The 22440-nt window shown below is 37.9% G+C and overlaps 1 protein-coding gene across 1 annotated transcript in view; it reads right to left on the bottom strand.

The window, feature by feature from the left end:
* PREX2 (phosphatidylinositol-3,4,5-trisphosphate dependent Rac exchange factor 2) overlaps nucleotides 1-22440 on the bottom strand; it is a 284920-nt gene that overhangs the window by 209146 nt on the left and 53334 nt on the right. Inside the window, exons 2-4 of the mRNA XM_044914225.1 lie at nucleotides 10256-10327; nucleotides 8781-8903; nucleotides 6115-6219 (exon numbers count right to left, since the gene is read on the bottom strand). Of these exons, the coding sequence (XP_044770160.1) occupies nucleotides 6115-6219; nucleotides 8781-8903; nucleotides 10256-10327 (300 nt within the window). The remainder of the gene's footprint in view (nucleotides 1-6114; nucleotides 6220-8780; nucleotides 8904-10255; nucleotides 10328-22440) is intronic.

The following is a 22440-nucleotide window of genomic DNA, read 5'->3' as shown; positions in this document are numbered from 1 at the left end:
TGCTAGTTTTCCTGCCTGTAAACCTGTCAAACTGTCATGTTTCAACCAAGTGATTGCTAAGTCACTTTCAGCTATAACACCTCACCAATGAAACTGGCCAGCCAATCTCAGAGAAGGAGGTCAGATATGATCCCCAGAGAGGCAAGATGAATGGAGAAATCTCAAAATCAGCAGAGTAAGATGAAATAGAAGAGAAAATCAACTCTGATGTAAAAAAAAAAAAAAAAAAAAAGCCTGAAGCATCTGGTCTTTAGTTTATAGTTTGACCATCAATAAAAAAAAGATTTGAAACTTGTGCCAAATCCTGCTTCTGCAATGTCTATCAGAGTAACTGGCAAAAAGAAAGCAGTTAACAAATACATAGTAAAGGGAGAAAAGGGCCCCTCAAATATCATACTGATGATTCATCAACCTTTAGACCACCATTTTAAGACTACTACTGTCCTATATTCATTGAGAAGAGAGACCAAGTGCTGAGCAGGAAAGGATGAAAAGGAAAGACTGAGGGTAGCAGAACAACCGCCCCACTAACCTGAGCAACTTGGCTTTAGCAGCAATTTGTGTATTCAAGTCAGCAAAACTAGCACCATGACTTTAACTTCACCCAGGCACTTTAGAAGATGGGGCAGCAAAGAAGTGTTCTGACTCAAGCATGCTCTTTGAGGGCCTCATCCCCTATTGCAATCAGTTTATCAAAATATTCTTTCCAACTCTGCATGGTATTGTCCCCAGGGGAACCATATGAAACACATCTATGTGCATCTCACTATATTTCCAGTGATGTTTCAGTATCCCTACACAAGTTAGCACCCCTTACAAATGCGGCCACCCCCTTTACCTAGCTCTGGGTTGAAGCACCCTAAGAAATTCATGACAGCTTAACACACTGTTAATTCCTTGTCTAATAGTACGATATAGATTATGAACTGTCTTCATAATAGCAGACATTGGTTGCCACTTTAGACTGGCTTATGAAAGCCAGCTCTCTCCTAATGTGTACATAAAGAATGTCTCCTCCCTGAGCTCCCAGAGATTTCCCTGATGATGACAACTTATTGAGGTGGCAGCATATCCAAGTACTCTAAATAATACCACCACCAAATCTGTAAACTCTTACCGGTTTTCCCAAGGGTGATTGTTATTATCCCCATTTTATGGAGATGGGAAAATGACACCAGCAATATAATGAATTTCCTAAAGTCATTTGGGTAATTAGTGGCCACTGAGTGCCAGGGCAGGAATTATAAAAGCCCAGGTTTGCTACCAGACTGTGCTGTAGGATCATCTAAAAACCAGCACTCCTCTGAGACTACTGGCAGGGCTTGACACAATTCAGTCAATAAACTAGACCAAGGCAAACAGTCAGCTCTGCTGAGAGCTAAATGGATTCACTAAGACGACAAAGTTCTAACACTTTATATAAAGGGCCCTAAAATTTTAGTGGCATAGGAGCTTCTTCTGGCTGTGGCAGAGAAAAGGGATCAGTAAATCCTCTTCCCAAAAAACAACTAACACTCAGCAAAACTGTCAAAGATATCAATTTCAGGGCTCTGGAAATCAACTAAAGTCAAACAAAAAATTGAGATGTGTTTATTCATGAAAAGCTGCTGAATTTTCAGGTAAGAACGGTGGGAGTCTATGGCATCCTCACCTGAGCTTCTCCCACCTTCCCCCTGCCTCCCCCTCCCCCACCTTCCCCAGCGCACCCTGAACGGTGGCTCTATTGCGGTGGCCCCATGACAGGGGCCCTGAAAACCGGATGGGGCTTCCAGATGGGGCTGCAGAGAATAAAAGTCTCACACCTGGGGGTGTTGCCAATAAAATGAGCACACTCCATAAGAAAAATGGAGAATGCCCACAATTCTGTTAGCCCAAGATTGCAGCCCTCCTTGGAGCAGGTGCCAGACTGTGCACATGCAGAAAACACCCAAGGGGAGGGGAGGATCCCCAGCGAAAGAAAAATCCAGATCTGACTTGAAAACTGCCTGCCCTCTGAATGTCTCCCCCACCCCCCAAACTCACACATAGATCCACAGACAAGACAGTTAATTGACAAATCACCAACTGAACTAAGTTAAACAGTCACTGGAGTGACCCCTAAAAAGAAAGGCTAAATTATAAATCAAAAACCTGAGTAGAGATAACAGCTGCACATACAAGAGTCACAGGTCCTCAAATCAAGTCCAGGAAAGTTACTAAAAACAAAACAAAACAAACAAAAAACAATAACCAACTTCAGGAAATAGACTTGATAAATTAAGATGAATATTGTTCTTAGAGCAATCACCCCCCCCCAAAAAAACCTAAAAAATATAGTTTAAAAAAATCAACAGAGGAAGTAAAATAGTACACTAAGGAAGGTAAAGGAGGAACAGAGGAACAACAACAACAAAAGAAAAAAACACATACAGAAAAAACGATAAAATGGTACATGTCAATACAACAATATCAATAATTACATTAAAGATCAATGAATGGAACACTCCCATCAAAAGGCAGAGATTGTCAGGCTGGATAAAAAAGCAAGATCCGTAATGATGTACTATACATTGGCTAACTGAATTTAAATAAAATAAAATTTTTTAAAAAAGCAAGATACGACTATATACTGTCTTCCAGGGGCATGTTTTAGATTGAAAGACATAACTAGTTTGTAAGTAAAATAATGGAAAAAGATATAACATACAAACAGTACAAGAAGTGTCATGGCTATAATAATATGAGGCAAAATAGACTTTAAGAAAAGAAATATCCCTAGGGACAAAGAAAAACATTTTATGATCAATAGAAATATAAATACAAGCACTTTCAATGAATACATATTTAACAACAGAGCCCCAAAACACTTAAAACAAAAACTGACATAACTGAAAGGCAAGACAGACAATTTAACAATTATACCTATAGACTTCAATATCCTACCCTCAGTAACTGACAGAACACCTAGAGGAAAGGACAAAGAAGACAGAAACAGCACTATGAACAAAAATGACCTAACATTTATAGAACACTCCGCCCAACAGCAGCAGAATATGCATAGTTTTTAAGCACACATGGAACATACAGAGGAAAAAAAAAAAAACAAAACTCCAGGACAGACCATATGCTAAGCCATAAAAATGCCTTAAAATGATTTAAATATGTTCTCTGGCCAGAATGGAATTAAATTTAAAAAATCAACTACAGAAAGAAATTTGGAAAATTCCAATATTGGGAAATAAAATAACAGAATGTTAAAACTGATGAGTCTAAGACTTTACCCTACCTGCAAGCTCAAAAGTTAATCTGCCAGAGATTTATGGGTGCTGGAAGAACACATGACACTCCTAGGCCAGAGCTATAGGACTTTTTTTTTTTTTTTTTTAAAGATTTTATTTATTTATTTGAGAGAGCGAGAACACATGAGAGGGGATAGGGTCAGAGGACGAAGCAGACTCCCTGCCGAGCAGGGAGCCCGATGCAGGACTCGATCCCGGGACTCCAGGATCATGACCTGAGCCGAAGGCAGTCGCTTAACCAACTGAGCCACTCAGGCGCCCTATAGGACTTTTTTTCCTTATAGCAATAGCGGTAGCCAGAGTATCACTATTTTGGGGCCAGTTTCCCACAGATCAGTTCCCACATCGCAAGACAAGGAAGACCAGGTGGCCCATGCACATGGACACCAGGAGAGGAGACCTGAAGCGAAGAAACATGTATCTTTCATGAGGGCAGCCAGCGTGACTGCCCGCCTCTTAGGAGGAAGAGAATATCTCCACCTTCTGAGGCTGTTGGTGATATAAACATCCTTTAAAAGATCGGCCAGAACAAAGGCAGTCAGTTCCTCTGCTCAGAAAATGTGCAGGGACACAAGTCCCATGCAGAACTGCCTCCCAAGACAAACTCTAAATAAAGAATAGACTAAAGATATTACAAAGGAAACTAGACATTCTCGAAAACTGAATGAAAATGAAAACACATGTCAAATTTTATGGAATAAAACTAACGCAGTGTGTAGGGCAAAATTCATAGCTTTAAACACCTATATTGGAAAAGGCAAAAAGGTCACAATAAAAACTCTTAACAAACTATGAATATAGTAGAACTTCTTCAAGCAGAAAAGGACATCTGCAAATAAACCTACAGCTAACATCACATTTAATGATGAAAAACTGATTTCCCCCTAAGATCAGAAACAAGGCAGGCATGTCTGTTCTTATCGCTTCCATTCTACATTGTACTGGTTCTAACCTGTGCAAAAGCCCAGGTTAAAAAAAAAAAAAAAAAAGACATCTATATTGAAAAGGAAGTAATAAAACTGTCTTTACTCTCGGATGACACGATCCCATATGTAAAATATCCTAGAGAATCTACAAAAAAAAAACTACTAGAACAATACATGAATTTAAACCACAGAATACAAAAATATACAACAAACAAAAATAAGTAAAAGTCAAATGTTTATATGGTAGCAATGAACAATCCAAAAAAATGAAATTAAGATCATTCCAATTACGACTGCATCAAAAAGAGTAAAACACTTGGTAATAAACTTAACAAAGTATAAGACCCAAATACAGACTTCTTAAATATAACAAAAACATGTTCATATGAAAAAAATTTAATAAATCGGACTTCAACAAAATGTAAGAATTTTGATTTTCAAAAGATAGCATTTTTAAATGAACAAACCACACTGGGTGGAAATATTCACAAATTATATATCAGATACAGAAGCTGTCTCCAAAATAAAGAACACTTATATCTCAATAAGATAAACATCTCAATTTAAAAATGGACAAAAGATTTGAATAAGCATTTCACCAACAGGATATGTGGAATGGCTAATAAGAACCTAGAAAGCATGCCTGGTATCATTGGCCATGAGACAAATGCAAATAAAAATAACCTTGAGATAAACTATACATCCACTATCACAGCTATATTTGGAACTGGTAATACCATGTGTTTGCAAAGATAAAAAGAAACTGCAATCATCATACATTGCTGGGGTATATGGCACAGTCACTTTGGCAGTTTCTTAAACATAAACTTACTGTGACCTAGCAGTTCCACTCTTAGCATCTACCCAAGAGAATGAAAATTATTCACACAAAAACTTGCACGTGAATGTTCATCTCAGCATTGTTTATAAAATAGCTCAAAATGGACATTTCCTGACTTTTCTGTACTAATAAATATCTCTCTCTGAAATGATCTTCAAGGTCCATTATTAATCATACTTGCTTGCTGACCCAATGTTCATACACTGGCAAATAGATAAACAAAATACGGTATATCCATACAATGGAATACTATTCAGCAATAAAAATGAATGGCATATGGATATATGCTATAATGAGGATGAACCTCAAAACATTTTACTCAGTAAACGAATCCAGGCAAAAAAAAGTACATTGAAGGATTCCATTTATATGAACTATCCAGAAAAGGCAAACTATGGAGATCGAAAGTAAATCAAATGATTGCCTAGAGTTCACGGTGGTTGCAGAGTGGGCGGTGAACAAGCATGAGGGACTTTTTGGGGTGCTGGAAATCTCTATAACTGGATAATGGGGATGGTTGCTCCACTCCACAATTTGCTAAATATTATTGAATTGTACAATTACGATGTGGTCCTCACTGGCAATTGTCCAAATTACTACCAAAATATGCATTTTGAAGAAATTAAATATATATTCTTGTTCTTTCTGTGAAAAGTGAATAAGGAATGTATGTAGAAGAAAGGTCAATCTTTAAATTTCTTTTCTACAATACCCAGGATCTGTTTCCTTCCTGTGACCGCCCCACTTACAGCTCTCTTAGCAAAAGTAAATGAAACCCTAGGGAGCTGAGGGATATAAAAGCGATGATGAACTCTGGCCTAAACGTCTTCTCGCACTAGGAATCTGTGGTTCTCACAAACAATTCATAGTCAACCAGGAGAGGGCATTATCAGTGTTTTCCCATGCACAAGCTTCTTACATTTATCAAAGGACTCTAGTCTCCTAGCCTGGACACATTTAGAGCATTGCTCCATGAGTAGTTTTTACACCACACTGATGCTAGTCGTTGGCTCCTTAGTGAGCCTATCAACAAATCACAGCATATGGTAACACTTAAACATATACTTACCAAAAGAAATGTGCGGATTGTTCTTATTTTGTTAAGTTCAAGAAGCAATTTTTGTGCCTTCTCATGGTTACTACAATATTCATCGTAGATACGAAACTTGTCTTTCTGTGAATTTGAATAAGGATAAGTTAGAGTCATGTTAGTAGCCATTTGGAAAGATTAACCTGTGTGATGTTTGTGGACAAGCTTTATGTGTCCAAAGTGTTTACTATATTTACTATATTTTGGGAGCTCTACAGTTTATTTATCAATTTTCTCTGATCCATGAAGAATAGCCTAGGAAAAAAGATAGCTTATATTAACTAGAGTCCAATATGATGTATGCAATAATAAGTAAATGAACCAAACAGGAGCAAATTACAGAGAAGAAAGTACTTAGCTTTCCTGAGAGGATTCAGATACAGCTTTAAAAAAAAAAGTAATATCTGAGCAAGGTCCAGAGAGATGAATCAATCCATCATTCCCAGGCAGGGAGAGGGAAGGAAGCATTTTAGGGAGAGGGAAAAGCATGTGCCAGATCATACAGGAATAGAGAGACCTGGTATCCTGTAGTTTGTATGCACCAATCTGGACAGTTGTGTTTATGAGGGACATGGACAAACAGGAGAATATCAAGCAAAAAGTGACTAAGATAATGATGGACTTTGGAGACACTACACATGAGAGGTCATTTCAAACAGAGATATTTGTTAGTATAATAAAGTAAGGAAATGGTAGCTACTTTCAGATAGCTGTCATATTGTAACAGACTTAAAACTCTATGTAGCTCCAAAGCACAAAACTAAGACCCCTGGGTAGAAATTGCCAGGGCAATCAATGATGGGCAATGGTAGGCAGATTCAGGATTAACATAAAGATTCTCTAATGCTTGGAGCTGTCACTAAAAATGATCAAGTTAGGAACAAAATAAACAACCCTCACATTTGCAACAGAAGAGGTACTTTCGAAAAGGGAGTAATTTCACCATCATGATCTCTAAGTATCCTTCCATCATTAGATTTTCTCTCAGTGGCTAGGATTAGTATCTATCAAAGCAGTACCAATAAGAGGAAGACACAGAAAATGTATCAATCAAATATTGGAACAGAAGTGTGTCCTCTGAAATTTCCAAGACATGCATTTGGAAAGCAACACTGAGTGCTATTTTATATAGCCAGTAGAAAATATACTGAATTACTTATTTCAAGAGATGGTATGGGGGCACCTGGGTGGCTCAGTCGTTAAGTGTCTGCCTTCAGCTCAGGTCATGATCCCAGAGTCCTGGGATCGAGCCCCGCATCAGGCTCCCTGCTCCGCGGGAAGCCTGCTTCTCCCTCTCCCACTCACCCTGCTTGTGTTCCCTCTCTCACTGTGTCCCTCTCTGTCAAATAAATAAAATCTTTAAAAAAAAAAAAAAAAAAAAAAAAAAAGAGATGGTATGACCCAGAATGAAACACACTTCAAAAATAGTTTAGCTAAATTCATGGATGACAGATTCATAGTGTGTTACTGAGGAAATGGATGTCAGGGTGCAAGATTCCCATGTGCGGCCCTGGACTAAGAAAGCAAATGCTCCAGCTGGCAGAAGATTTGAATTCTTTCATGAAAAGGAACAGTCTGGATTAAGTGGACACAAACATGCATGGTTTCCAGTCATGCCCAAAGAAAGCATGGCTTGATCTTCCTATGCCAAGGAGCTTCTCTCCATTTAATATTAATTACCTTTATGAAATATTTCCTGATTATAAAAAGAATATATGCAGCGTCTGCTCACTACATATAGAAATACAGACCTAGAAACTACATATCATTACCTTTCTAAAGGCTAAACAGAAATAAAAATAAACAAAAATTGATTTCTATGATAAAATACTCTTATGCCTTTTTAAATAAAAGATTAATTATACAGCAATTTGGTAAAGAAAGGAATTCAGGTGGGTATTCTGAAAATTAGCATCAGTGGAATGGTATAAATAGAATTTTTTTTTTTTTTTGGTATGAATGCCCTTTAGTTCTGAAAACAATTTTCATTTTACAGGTGTCTTTTTACTTTATAAATCAATTGCACAAATAATTTCAACTACCATGTCCAAAGAGACGGAAATGATCACATGAGCGTGACGTGTAAGAAACAACTGAGGACTGGCTGGTTTTTCTTCTGCACCACTCAGTACAACCTTCTGAGAAACCATCCTTGAGAAACACTAAGACTCAGGCATCTGTGTACCTAGAGTGACACGGCTGATTCACCTGCAGGCTTGTCACCAGTCGATTAACAAGGGAACATTCTGACTCACAAAAGGCTCATCATGCCATTTTAAGAGTAAGGATTTTCTGCCTCAAAAGGGATATGCTCTATGTTTGAGAGAAACATAAAAATCCATTCATTATGAACAGCCTGAATATTCATTAGAATTCAAAACTACAGAGGATGCGAAGAACTAACTTGTTGGGAAAAAGAAAAGGCTGTTTATTCTTCACTGAATAAAATGGATGGTGTGAGAGGCCCTCACCCCTTTTCTGGCTCTCAGTGGAAGGTTTCATTGGCCTTAAAAGACCCCAAACTTTTGGTGTTACATTTTACTTCTAATGCTGAATTCTCACATTCTACTGTGCCAAAAGCTAAACCTTAAAATCGGGAGTGGGGGTGGGGAAGAGCTTTTAAAATAAACAGAAATTGATCCTACAAAGTGAAGAAAGCAGGTTCCCACTTCTTGTTGAGCGTTAGGTTCTGGATGTAGGCATTCTTCCACGACTTTTAAAAATTCCTTATGTACAGCGAGGATATCTTCAATGTTTGAGAACAGCATCTGCAAATAAATGTAAGTAAGTGCAATAGTGAAGCAGTTTAAAAAAAAAAACAAAAAAACCCCCACAAAACTCCATGAGAGTACAGCATTCTCTCTCCAAGCTGAAAACTTTGCGGCATAGTTATCCTTCCTACCTGCCCGGAGGGCAGAGCTCCAATTTTGTCTGGACATCCTTTCCACTCCCACACAACTCTGGGAACCAGGAACCTATTCCTGGCTCTCAGGAAAAGCCTGAGTGACTAAATCCAAGCATGACAGTCCCCACCCCATTAGTGAGAATGGGTGGCAGATAACCTAGTGCAGGCGGACTTGCTGGCAGGCTTTTGGGGGCAAGGGCTTCTTTGCTCTCTGGAAGGGCATCCTGGAATGGACAGCCCTCTTCCCCTCTGGAAAGGGGCTGTGTCTGAAGTGACAGCTGGACAGCTACAGGGTCAGCGGCGAGAGGAGCCAGACAAGGGGCAAAGCGGATAACCTGGATGGCAAAGTGAAGAGCTAGACAGAACCTGGCAAACTTATTGATCTCCCTGAGTCACAGGTCCTGAACCTTCTCTTCTGTCTGGAGTCCCCAAATGAGAGCCGAAGTATCTTCAAGTCATTTGAATAATAAGTGTCTTTTGCTTGCAACCTAAAGCATACAAACTAAAATCCTCCCATGGTAAGGAGAATTTGAAAGTTAGTATTTAATTTATGAAAAAATAGTCAGAAGGGCCTATAAAAATCCTTGGGAATTTTTTTTAGTAAAATAAAATGGCAAATCAGCACCAAAAATAAATATCAATGATAATTTATACAGTTTAAATGAATAATGATGGTAGTGCAGTTAATTTTCATTTACCTCTTCCCCCTTTACAAAACTCTTCATCATTTTCCTTCCCTGCAGCCTCAAAGGAAAGGCTTATACATTTGTTTCTGAGTTGAAGATATTATGCAGACGGTTTCTGCACCATTGAACCATCCAAATCGTTTGTTCTTGGTGATCAGAGACTGGTAGTCAAATCTGTCCACATCTTGCCTTCCCAAGACGCCTCTGGCAATGCTCTCACACAGGCTCTGCCCCCACCCCCCACAGACGCTGAGATTCTCAGTTGTGGGTTTGTTTTTCTTTCTCTTTTCAAACTGTCCTAAGGCCTTGGCAAAAAATTGCTCCATGTCTTCTACACCATCCTCATCACCCTGTTTCTCTTCCCAAACCCTCGTTTCCCTTTTTCTCAGGGTCGCCCACTCAAGTGACTGGCGCAGAACTTATCCTGGAACAGAGGAGAAGCTGAAGAGCCTAGAGTAACATCCCACAGATGAAATTTTAGCTAAAGGGGAATGTGCACTTGGGTTGAGGGCCAACTGCGCCTCCTCACCTTCACTGTTTCTTCTGTTACATTTTTGTCAATTTTTGATGCGGCACACTGGTTCATTCGGTGTAAGAATGCCTGCATGAAACAAAAAAAAAGATATTGTGAAGGCAACATTAGGTTAATAAAATAACAGGGTGTTGATCAGAACTAAATTTCTTATAGGAAACCAGAGTTAAAAATCCAATAACTACTGAGAATAATAGTTTTGTGGTAAAGGGGGAAACCCGGGTTCACTGTGGCTCCTCCCTGGGAATTAAATCCTTCAGAGTTTTGGGGCAGGACCAAAAGTGATCATGTATATATGAACTAAATTTATCTACCATGATCTCAACGTTCTGTGGTAAACACTTAAGAGTCAAATGTTTCCTAAACTTCTAAATCTAATGAAAAATGGGATTTCTGATAAAAAAAAAGGCAGAGGGCAGAAATTCCAAAGTGACCCTTTTGGAACTGAGAGAGATTGAGGGAAGGAGATAGGGAGGAAGAGACAAAGAGATAGAAAGAGAAGGAAAGACAGAGAGAGAGAGAGAGTGACTCTTCAAGAAGGAATGAAAGGATTTCCTTTCTCTTCCTACCTACCCCCTCCCAAGTTTTAGAAAGCCAGATTTTGTATTTCTGGGATCAGGTCAGGGCTCCCCCCATAGCCCTACGGCAGGCAAGCAAGTTCCTTAGTATTTCAAAGATCTGGATTCTTCTTAATAAGTCATTAACCTTGGACCCATGACCAAATAAGCTATTATTTTTGCAAAGGAAAAGAAGAGTAGAAAGAGCTATTTATATTGGGTCTTAAAAGAGAAAGTTTGGAAGGAAAAGGAGAAGTGACTTTCCATCCAGCAAATCTGGCTTGTGTCTCCAAGACATTGTTCATTAACCACCTAGTGACCAGGTGAAATCATTGTTTCCCTTGTCTGTCTTAAGAACGTCAGGCATACCAACCAAGTTAGGGTATGACTACACAGCCCACCAATCCCCAGGGCACACAAAGTCTCCAGGGAATCTCTAGATACTACATCAAACAAATGAAGATTAAAGTAAGAATCCCATTTTTGACATGCTATATTTACAAAGATTTAAGAGATTAAGCAAACCCAGTATTGTTCATAATGTTCCAAAGTTATCATCTTCAAGGACATTGCTAGTAAGAGTATAAAATGGCACAGGGGCGCCTGGGTGAGTCAGTCGGTTAGGTGTCCAACTCTTACTTTCAGCTCAGGTCATGATCTCTGAGTTGTGAGATGGAGCCGCCCATCAGGCTCCATGCTGAGTGTGAAGCCTACTTAAGATTCCCTCTCTCCTTCTGCCTCTGCCCCCCCCCTCTAAAAAAAAGAGGGGGGTATAAAATGGCACAACATTTCTGGGAACAACTTGACAATATATCTCAAATTTTTATTTATTTATTTTTTTTAAAAGATTTTATTTATTTGAGAGAGAGAGAATGAGAGAGAGAGAACACATGAGAGGGGATAGGGTCAGAGGACGAAGCAGACTCCCTGCCGAGCAGGGAGCCCGATGCGGGACTCGATCCAGGGACTCCAGGATCATGACCTGAGCTGAAGGCAGTCGCTTAACCAACTGAGCCACCCAGGCGCCCTATATCTCAAATTCTTAAATGGGCATACCCTTTAACCCAGAAATTCTTCTTCCAGGAATTTATCCTAAGAAAACTTTCAGGCAAGGGGTTACAGTATATTGATTACAAAAGCGGAAACAGTGGAAACAACCTAAATGCCCATTAACAAGGGAATCAATTTTATTATGGTACACGCAAATTACAAAATACTATGCAGAACTATAATCATAAATGGAATGTGATAAAAATTTTATAGAAATATATATATAAACAGATGTCTATAAAATATTGTTTGGTGAACAAATTTACTAAGCAGCTTTCTTGATAGGTACACACATATATGTACACACATATACATATTACATACAAGTATGTATACATAAATATACTTGTGTAATGGCAGTGTGCATTCATACTACGAGAAAATATGTAGCATATATCAAAATGCAGCAATGTGACCTTAGTACACTTTCTCATGCTCAGAATTTTTGGCTGTGAGCATACTATAACTTTGGTAAAAGGAAAAACAAAACTATTTAAAAGAAAACAAATGAGCCATTGGATCTCATTGCTAGCATTAGCTTCAGCCCCATCTCTATTCCCGATTCAATCAGTTCATGTTTCAGTCTATAACTACAAAGCCACATCAGTACTAATAGCCTCAACAGAATGAAATAATTCAGCTGAATTAAATAAGTTGACTAAGAAAGTATTGGATGTCACCTTATTTTTTTATTGGCGACATGTGACATGATTTTTGAACTATTATCTAAAGGAGGTGTAATTGCTGATGAAAAGAGATTTTGAATTTTCTGACCTTGCCCATTTTAATTAGTATCAGTCTAATTTTTAATTTTAGATTTGGTTTTATTGACTATTTTCCATTCTAAAAATGCTCCGTTAGTTCTTTCCATTTAGTCTTAAAATAACATGGTGGTGTAGTCGCCTAGTTTACATTTCGTGTTGACCACACAGTAAACAGGTAATCTCTCGTGCAAGCAAAGCTGAAAGTTCACCTCTACATTTATAAACCTTTTCTTCATGAACTGAACTCAGTCACATTCTGAAGCTCATAAATTAAAGTTAGGAGGCAGTACAAATGAATCAAAATATGAGTTAGAAGGGAACATACAAACTAAGAAAGTAAACTGTATCTTCATCTGACTCTTTATCTTCCTATCCTCTGAGACAACATGGAACTTTTTGTTTAACTGTATATGAAAGAAAACCTGGAACTTGTTAGCATTTCTGATCAAGCATTTATCTTCCTAAGAGCTTCATTTTATACACAGTTCAGGCAGATTTCAGATAGTTTTCCTAGAGCACAAAAATCACAGAAACTGACATTTTTGACAAAACATGTAAGTCTTCCTTCCTTAAGATAAAGAAAAATAATGTGTTTTCAGAATCCTCTTTTAACAACCAGCATCTACAAAGTCCCTTCAGACTTTGTAATTGGAGCATTTAATTTTTCTCCAACCAGTCAAAGAAACATTAATACCCTAAATACAAAAATACATGAGGGATTTCATATGCTGTTTTTTTTTAAGATTTTATTTATTTGACAGAGAGAGAGAGAGAGAGAACAAGCAGGGGAGCGGGAGATGGAGAAGCAGGCTCCCCACTGAGCACGGAGCCCTATGTGGGGCTCGATCCCAGGACCCTGGGACCATGACCTGAGCCGAAGGCAGTCGCTTAACTGACTGAGCCACCCAGGTGCCCCTTCATATGCTGTTTTATCTCTGCTTTCATTCATTCCCTTTGGTCCAGAATTTCATCAGAATTAGATCATTCCACTTTGATAAAAATACATTGAAAATAAGTACAGGAAAAAGCTTGTAATGCCAGTGGTTCTTAAGCTTTTTATTGTGTACAAGACTTGGAGAGTTTCTTCTAAATGCAGATTCCTCTGTCCCCAGAAGGTCTGATTCAGCAGACTGGTTAAGGACCCAGAAATCTGCATTTTGGGTAAGTTCCCTAGATGATTCTGATGCACTTGGTCCAGAGACCACATATGATGAACATTCCTTTAAGTTTATTCTTCCAGAGACTAAAGAAACAGACTGTAAGGAAACAAGTGAGTCTCAATAGGGAAAATGGGTTCAGTTACTTCTTCTTGACTTTCAAACCCTATGTCAACTCCCTCTATGCACAATACCCTCTGGCTCTGTCTGCCACTTGGTATTCCTGATATCCCACCAGAGGACCCTCCCTCCAACTATGAAAATCAAACCTGGGCTGCATAAACGGGGCATAATAATCTCTGAATGCTAGAGAGATGCAGAGACCTGTGAGCTAAGACCGACTAAGTTGCATTTGGAGGAGGTGAGGCTCCCAGGTGCCCCTGCTTGTACCTTCCAGCTTGCAGGTGTGTTAGCATGAACTCAGTTTGCCAGAATTCCCCTAACAATGATTACACAATGCATTCCTAGATGTCACTCTAGTCAGAGGCTTTTTTTTTTCCCACACAGAGAAGAGAACTCTCCATCTTCTCTTCAATTTCCTCCACATTGTTTTTCTCCTACCGTGTAAAACAGGATAATAAGATGCCATACATTAATTAAAGTTTAAGAAAGCTAAAAATGTCACAAATGTGCTACCAAGAAAGAAAAGTAAAAGAAGTAAGAAAACTCATGAAGATTTAAGAGGGAGAGGACAGCAATTCTCTTCCATGTCTGTCCGTCTGGACCACTGCTTGCTCAAATGGTAAGGCAAAGTCCACGATGAATATTATTCCCAGAATGCACCAGTTTATTTTATCATTTTGATGTACTAATTTATCTCCTTCAACTCATATTTGTCCTCCCCACACTTTTCATCAGTCAGGCATGCACAGTAGATCACTCTCAAAAGTCACACAGATATATTCATTGCTATAACATTTTCAGATAGTTGTGGATATTCTTCTTTAATACAACACCAAAACTCAGTAAGTGGTAGTTTCTTAAAGGTTAGTCATGATTTTAATCTGAAGCCAACGATATCAGTGAACTTTCCATACTCTGTTGCATTAAAACCAATTGATCTATCTTGCAATTTGAAGGGATCTATTATCTATGCTTGATGCTGTAAATTTTTTAAGCAATGATTCACTGGGAGTTAAACATATCTTCAAAATAGTAACACATTTTGTTATTTAATATCAAAGAAAACCCACATCACATTAGTTAATATCAGTATCCAACTCATTAGAAAAGTCTTTACGTATTAGGAAAACATCGAGCTCATAAACATAAATTTTCCAAAACTCTAAATTCACTTGCAAACCTGAATTTATCATCATCAACAAATACTATCAGTTCTTTTCCTTGAAGTGACAGGCTTACTTCATTCTTTTTTGAAAAAACTATCTGCCAAATACCCAAATGCCCTGAAACTGAAACCATAGTTTATCTCACAGTTGTTATTTCAAGTAAATATAATGTTCCATAGCAGCTCAATCACAAATCCTATCCCTGGAGACAACCATAATATTTGAGTATGCCGCAGAAGTACTTAGGTATACTTCCCATTTCATCACACAGAATATGAGAAAAGCATGTGCTCAAGAGTCATGTCTTAATAAATTTAATAATTTTTACCGTTTTAAGTGAAACTGGCATCCCCTTGCGACTCCCCCATGAGTGAGGAACAGGAAGTATATGGTGGCTCCTACTACAGTTTGGTGCTACTGCTCAGATTCACACTAAAATATCAGCAGTTTTACATACTACTGATTTTCCCCCACCGGTGCAAGCATCAACATAGTGGGGGGGAAAAAAAGCAAATAAAGCCTTAGTATTACCATTAAAATAGTTTTGACCTTACATATTCTCCAAAAGGATGTTATAAAACTCCAAAGACTGCAAAGTGTATGTTGAGAGCCACTGTTTTAGGCATATAAAATATATCAATAAACAAAATAGTCAAGAATTTCTGCTTATATTCTAGTGGGGGGAGACAGACAATATGCAATAAACATAATAAACATAGTTGGCATATTAGAAACTAGGTGCTGGGGCGCCTGGGTGGCTCAGTCGTTAAGCGTCTGCCTTTGGCTCAGGTCATGATCTCAGGTTCCTGGGATAGAGTCCCTCATCGGGCTCCCTGCTCAGCGGGAAGCCTGCTTCTCCCTCTCCCACTCCCCCTGCTTGTGTTCCCTCTCTCGCTGTGTCTCTCTCTGTCAAATAAATAAATAAAATATTTAAAAAAAAATCGAGGTGCTAAAACTGAGCAATGAATTTACTATAATAATAAAAACATATCTACACACATTTGAAAAAACATATAAGAATTATTAAATTTTACCAAACATTTAAGGTATAAATTATACCAAGCCTCTACAATCTCTTTCGGAAGACAAGAGTAGAAGAAACATCTCCTAACTTGTTCTATGAGGCCAGCATCACCCTAATACCAAAACCAAAGACTTCACGAGAAAACTAAAGACCAATATCTCTTATAAATATAGATGTAGAAGTTCTAAGCAAAATATTAACAAATAAAAGCCAAAAATGTATAAAAACAATTATACACCACAACCAAGGGGAATTTATCGCAGGTAGGCAAAGCTGGTTCAACATTCTAAAATCAATTAATGAAATCCATCACATTACCAGTCTAAAAAGAAAAATCATATGATCTGATCAACAGATGCAGAAAAAGCATTTGACAAATCCAACACCTACTCGTGACAAATACTCAGTAAACTAAGAATACAGGGGAATGTCCTTAACATTATAAAAAAAATCTTTAAAAAAAAAAAACCCTATGGCTAAAATCATACATATTCGTGAGAAACTTGAAGCTTTCCCCCTACAATCAGGCAAGGCAAGAATGTCTCCTGTCACCACTCCTTTTCAGCATTGTCCTATATTTCCTAGCTAATACAATAAGACAAAAAGAGAGATAAAAGGTATATAGGTTGTAAAGGAAAAATAAAACTGTCTTGGTTCACAAATGATATGATTGTCTATGTGGAAAATCCAAAAGCATTGACAAAAAACCTCCTGGAACTTAGAAGCTATTATAGCAAGGTTGCAGGATACAAGGTTAATAATATACAAAAGTGACTCACTTTCCTCTGTATCAGCAATGAACAAACAGAACTTAAAATTATAAACACAGTACCACTTACATCTGCACCTCCAAAAATGAAATACTTAGGTATAAATCTAACAAAATATGTACAACAGGAGGAGAACCCCCAAACTCAGATAAAAAGTACCAAAAAAAGATTAAATAAATGGAGAGAAATAGTCCACATTCATGGATAGGAAGACTCAATAAGGTCAAGATGCTAGTTCTTCCTAACCTGATCTGTGGATTTAACACAACTCTAATAAAAATTCCAGCAAGTTCTTTTGTGGATATCAACAAAATGATTATAAGTTTATATGGAGAATAAAAGACTCAGAATAGCCAAAACAATATTAAAGAATAAGAACAAAGTCAAAGGACTGACATTACCTGACTTCAAGGCTTATTACAAAGCCACATTAATCAAAACAGTGTGGATTTGGTTAAAGAACAAACAGATAAATGAAATACAACAGAGAGCCCAGAAACAGACTCACACAAATATAGTCAACTAAGCTTTGACAAAAGAGCAAAGGCAAAAGGATGGAGAAAGGATAGTCTTTCTAACAAATGGTGCTGGAACAACTGAACAGCCACATGTGAAAAAACAAAACAAATAAACAAACAAACAAAAAGGAATCTAGACACAGACCTTACATCCTTCAGAAAAATTAGCTCAAAATGGATCAGACCCAAATGTAAAATGCAAAACTATAAAGAATCCTAGAATTTTCTTTTTAGAGATTTTATTTATTTATTTGACAGAGAGAGGTAGAGAGAGAGGTAGCAAAAGCAGGAACATAAGCAGGGGGAGTGGAAGAGGGAAAAGCAGGCTTCCCACAGAGCGGGGAGCCCGATGCAGGGCTCAATCCCAGGACCCTGAGATCATGACCTGAGCTGAAGGCAGACGCTTAATGACTGAGGCACCCAGGTGCCCCTAAAGCTCCTAGAATTAACATAGGAGAAAATTTCTAGGCGACACTGAGAATGGTGATGACTTTTTTAGATATAACACCAAAGGCATGATCCATGAAAAAAAATTACTGATAAGCTGGACATCATTAAAATTAAAAACTTCTCCTCTGTGAATGACAAGAGAATGAGAAGACAAGCCACAAACTGGGAGAAAGTATTTCCATAAGAAATAAATGAAATATATGATAAAGAGCTATTGTCCAAAATGTACAAAGTACTAGTAAAACTCAACAATAAGAAAGTCAACAATGAAATTAAAAAATGGGCAGAACAGAACAGACACCTCACCAAAGAAGATATACTGATGGCAAATAAGCATATGAAAAGATGCTCAAATCTTATGTCATTAGGTAATTGCAAATTAAAACAACAATGAGATACTACACACCTATCAGAAAGGACAAAATCCAAAATACTGAGAGTGCCAAAGGCAAGGGTGTGGAATAATCAGGAACTCTCATTCATTGCTGGTGGGAATGCAAAATGATACAGCCATTTAGGAAAACAGTTTGGCATATTCTTACCCTAAATATTCTTACCATGCAATTCAGCGATCGTGTTCCTTAGAAGTTACCTAAATGAGTTGAAAATTTATCCATAACAAAACCTGCACCTGGATGTTCAGAGCAGCTGTATTCATAATTGACAAAAGTTGTAAGCAAAACAAGATGTCCTTCAGTAAGTGAATGGATAAATACATCCAGACAATGGAATATTATTCCATCTAAAAAGAAATGAGCATGATCCAGCCCCTCCCTCCTCTTGTATTCTGTGTCATCCCAGCTTCCCCATTCTGGACCACTGCCCAACCACAACCACCTTCCTGTGCCTCCCCAACAAAACACGCCTACTTCCACCTTGGCACCTTTTCACAACCTGCTTCCTCTGCCTACACCCTCTTCATCTGGCTGCCTCCTGCTGTCACTCAGTTCTAAGCTTCAGGTCTCTCATGGCCATCCAGTCTAAGTGTTCCCTTTCCCAACCCCCATCATGCCCTACCTACCCCATTCCTCTACTTTATTTACCCTATGGCACTACCTGTTCCTCCATGTCCCATTTTATGTATTTGTTTGTTTACTAGTCCCCCACATTGGTGCCAGAGCTCTATGAAGGCAGCGTCTATCTGTTTTGTTCACTTGGGTTTCCCCAGTATCTCCAACAATGACTGTGTAGTATTAATTCCCCTCATGTATTATCTTCCCAAATATTCATCAGCAACTTGGAATATAAGATTATCATATAAACTTTTTTCTTTTTCATCACCAGATACCAGGGTTTCTCAACATTAACCATCTTGACATTTGTGTCAGAAAAATGTTGGTTGTGGGGTCTGTCCTGTACATGTAGGATGTTTAAGAGTTTCATGGCCTAAACCAGCTAGATGCTAACAGGACCTACCATCCCCAATTGCAACAACCCAAAATGTCTCTCTACATTGCCACAAGCCCACTCTGCACCCCCACAGTGGTGCAGTTGAGCACCACTGGCATATACAATCCCCAAATACCTATAGCAGTGTTAAGGAAATTCACAAATTTGAGGCTAAAAGCTTCTCATTATCAACCTCTCTGGGCTACATTATAAAAATAAGGAATTTTTTGTGTCTTCCTGAGCTTTATCAATGTCCCATATTTCTCCATGTATCTTCTTATTTCAATAATTTTGTTAGATTATGAGTAAAACGTCCAACACATTTTTATTAAAATTATAATTAGGGAGAATTTATGTTTAAATTTCTTTTCAAACTAAGTAGATTTTTTAAAGCTCCCTTTGTCATGTATTTTCCACTCAACAATGAACAACAATTATAAAATACTTCTGGTTTGCATGTCTGCTCTCCACCAGACTGTATAACCCTACAGAAAATGTATGGGCAGCGTGTTTTCATCTTTGAAACAGGTATTAGTTTGTCCCTAGACTGCCATGACAACATTCCATCCATACAAAACTCCAAAAACTGATAGATTAATAAATCATTTGTCAGTAGTTCAGTAGCACTGAAGACTCACCCTCTTGGGCATATACCACTCAACAAACCATCAAAGGAAAATATATGCCACCCTGGGTTACTCAGATAGATGCCTAAAGAGATCACAGTGATACCAAACAGTATGTCAATATCCCCAGCAAAAACCCTTGGGATATTGGTGTTTTTTCATGATTCAGAACCAAAAGGACTTAGTATGTCATATTTGTTGAGAGCCTGTTAATATCTGCTCAATTTCCCACCAAAAGATGTTTTAGTTTTTCTCAGAACAACTATTAATTCAAAATTAACATCATCAACATCTAGGTGAAGATAATTTTTCACCATACATCCATATTTTTTAAACTTACTTGGCTGAAACTTCCCCAGGATCTGAGGATAATTAAAACATTATTTAGTGTCTTCTGTTTGACCTCAATATGCTAAAAAGCAGCATGACAGATTTATGCTCTTCAGGACTTCTCAGGGGAAAGAATTCATACTGGATCAGCATATGATCAGTACTCTAACTACATGGAAGGCACAGGATTTTAAAGATGGTTAATAGTTAGGTCGCTGGAAAGTCACCAGTGAAAATGGACAGAAGATGAAGGAGAAACCAGAACTATGCTCGATGGAATCATCAATGCATAAAATGATGATTTTATGATGCATAAAATTATTAAAAGGAAAGTAAAAATCAGAAAACTTATTAAGATGATTTCAATAATATACCATAATAAAAGCAAACTTTTTTGAAGTGTGTTGTCAATTTTTAAAGCTTTTGTTATTTTGTTACGTTTTTGTTTTTTCTCTTGTGTATTTTTGCGATTTCAATTCCCACCATCTCATCCTCGACACTCAGCCCATAAAAATAGATTATAGTAGCCATCTTTCTTGGATATTTAACTTCCATTGACTTGAGGCAATGAGTTAAGTCTAAAGCAAAGATCAATGCAGTAGAGGTATTTTTTAACATAGCACAATTGGATTAAAACATTGTTTCAACTGCTACCATTTAAGGAAGTAAGAACATTGACATAAAAATCAACAATTACAGTCCCTCTTCAAACACTAGGAGAAAAGATCAACCCAGGTTCCCCATTCCTGAGTGGTAGCAATAGGCTGGAACAAAAGCAACCACATGTTCCCTTCACTTGCTACAGTCATCACTATTCCCTGTTACCCCCATCCCAAAACTAAACATTAATTGTTGTTTATTCCCACACTGATTGCCAAGGCCCGTTTGGGTTTTTATAAATCTTTAATACTGATCATTCCAGAGCTCTACGTTTTATTTGATTTTATTTTCAAATTTTATTTATCTTTAGTAATCTCTACACCCAATGTGGGGCTTGAACTCACCACCCTGAGATCAAGCCACATGCTCTCCTGACTGAGCCAGCCAGGCACCCCCAGAGTTCTCAGTTTTAAAACGGCATTTGGGCTTAAAGTATTGGAGTGAAAAAGTCCCCAGATGAGAAGAGAAAAAGCCTGAATGAAAAACACTAAGAAAATTGGTGCCTATTTACTTAACATCTGGTTTCCCAAGGATTTCACAATTACATGAGATGTTAATTCTAATGTAATACAATTAGTTTTCTCGAAGACAAAAAACCCTATGTTCTTTATTTTAAACTATTAAATATTTTTTTAATAAAGTGACTTTTTGGCAATAAATTTTTCTTGGCTTATATATTCCAAGTATCATTTGATTCATGATGATCTTGTGTTCCTTGTATTGTTTCGGGTGATAGATGTCTCTTTCCAGAATGGTCAGTGATACACGAAACTTTAGGAAAAAACCAACTAAATAAGTAAGATTTAGAAGCGCCCAGTGTTTACAGTCTGCTATTTTGAAACCCCTCAAAATTAAACCTCCCCAACACACTTATAAACACCTACCACACACCTAGGCAGACACAGGATGTCTCATACGCAGGGAGTACAGCCAAGGCTCTGAGCCTGTTTCCTCACACATTAAATTAGTTAAAAAATAAAAGTACCTTGGGGCGCTTGGGTGGCTCAGTCGACTGAGCCTCTGACTCTTTGTTTTAGCTCAGGTCATGATCTCAGGGTCCTGGGGTAAGCCCCACATCCAGCTCTGCACTCAGCTGGGAATCAGCTTGAGATTCCCTCTCTCCCTCTACTCCTACCCCTGCTCACGTGTGCATGCGCTCTCTCTCTCAAATAAATATTTTTTAAAAAAATAATAGTACCTATCTCACAGAGAGGTAAAGAGAATTCACAGAGGTAATTTTTGTTGGGCACTCTGCACAGTGCCAGTGCATAATCAGGACCAAAAAAAAATGCTAACTGGTATTTCTGTTACTATTGCTACAACCACAGCCATAGTTCTATTATATCTACTATGGTTTTAATTATTCCTAACACTACAGAGAACAGAACTAAAGGGTAAATCCCCTGCCTTCCCCTTTCTGCTCCTCTCTTAACAGTAAATCAATCCAACTAACACTAACTTCAAGATAATTCCTTGGTTTCAAAACAAATAATTCAAGGCATTTGTTGCACGGGAACCTACTGTTTATTAAAACATATGTATATTCCATATTGTCGTATTGGAACTTTTCTGCTCAAAATTTCAGGTTTGCCCTCAAG

Source organism: Neomonachus schauinslandi, chromosome 4, assembly GCF_002201575.2.
Source record: "Neomonachus schauinslandi chromosome 4, ASM220157v2, whole genome shotgun sequence".
Classification (NCBI taxonomy): Eukaryota; Metazoa; Chordata; class Mammalia; order Carnivora; family Phocidae; genus Neomonachus; species Neomonachus schauinslandi.
Note: the sequence above shows the minus strand (reverse complement) of the source record. Positions and strands in the feature narration are given on the sequence as shown.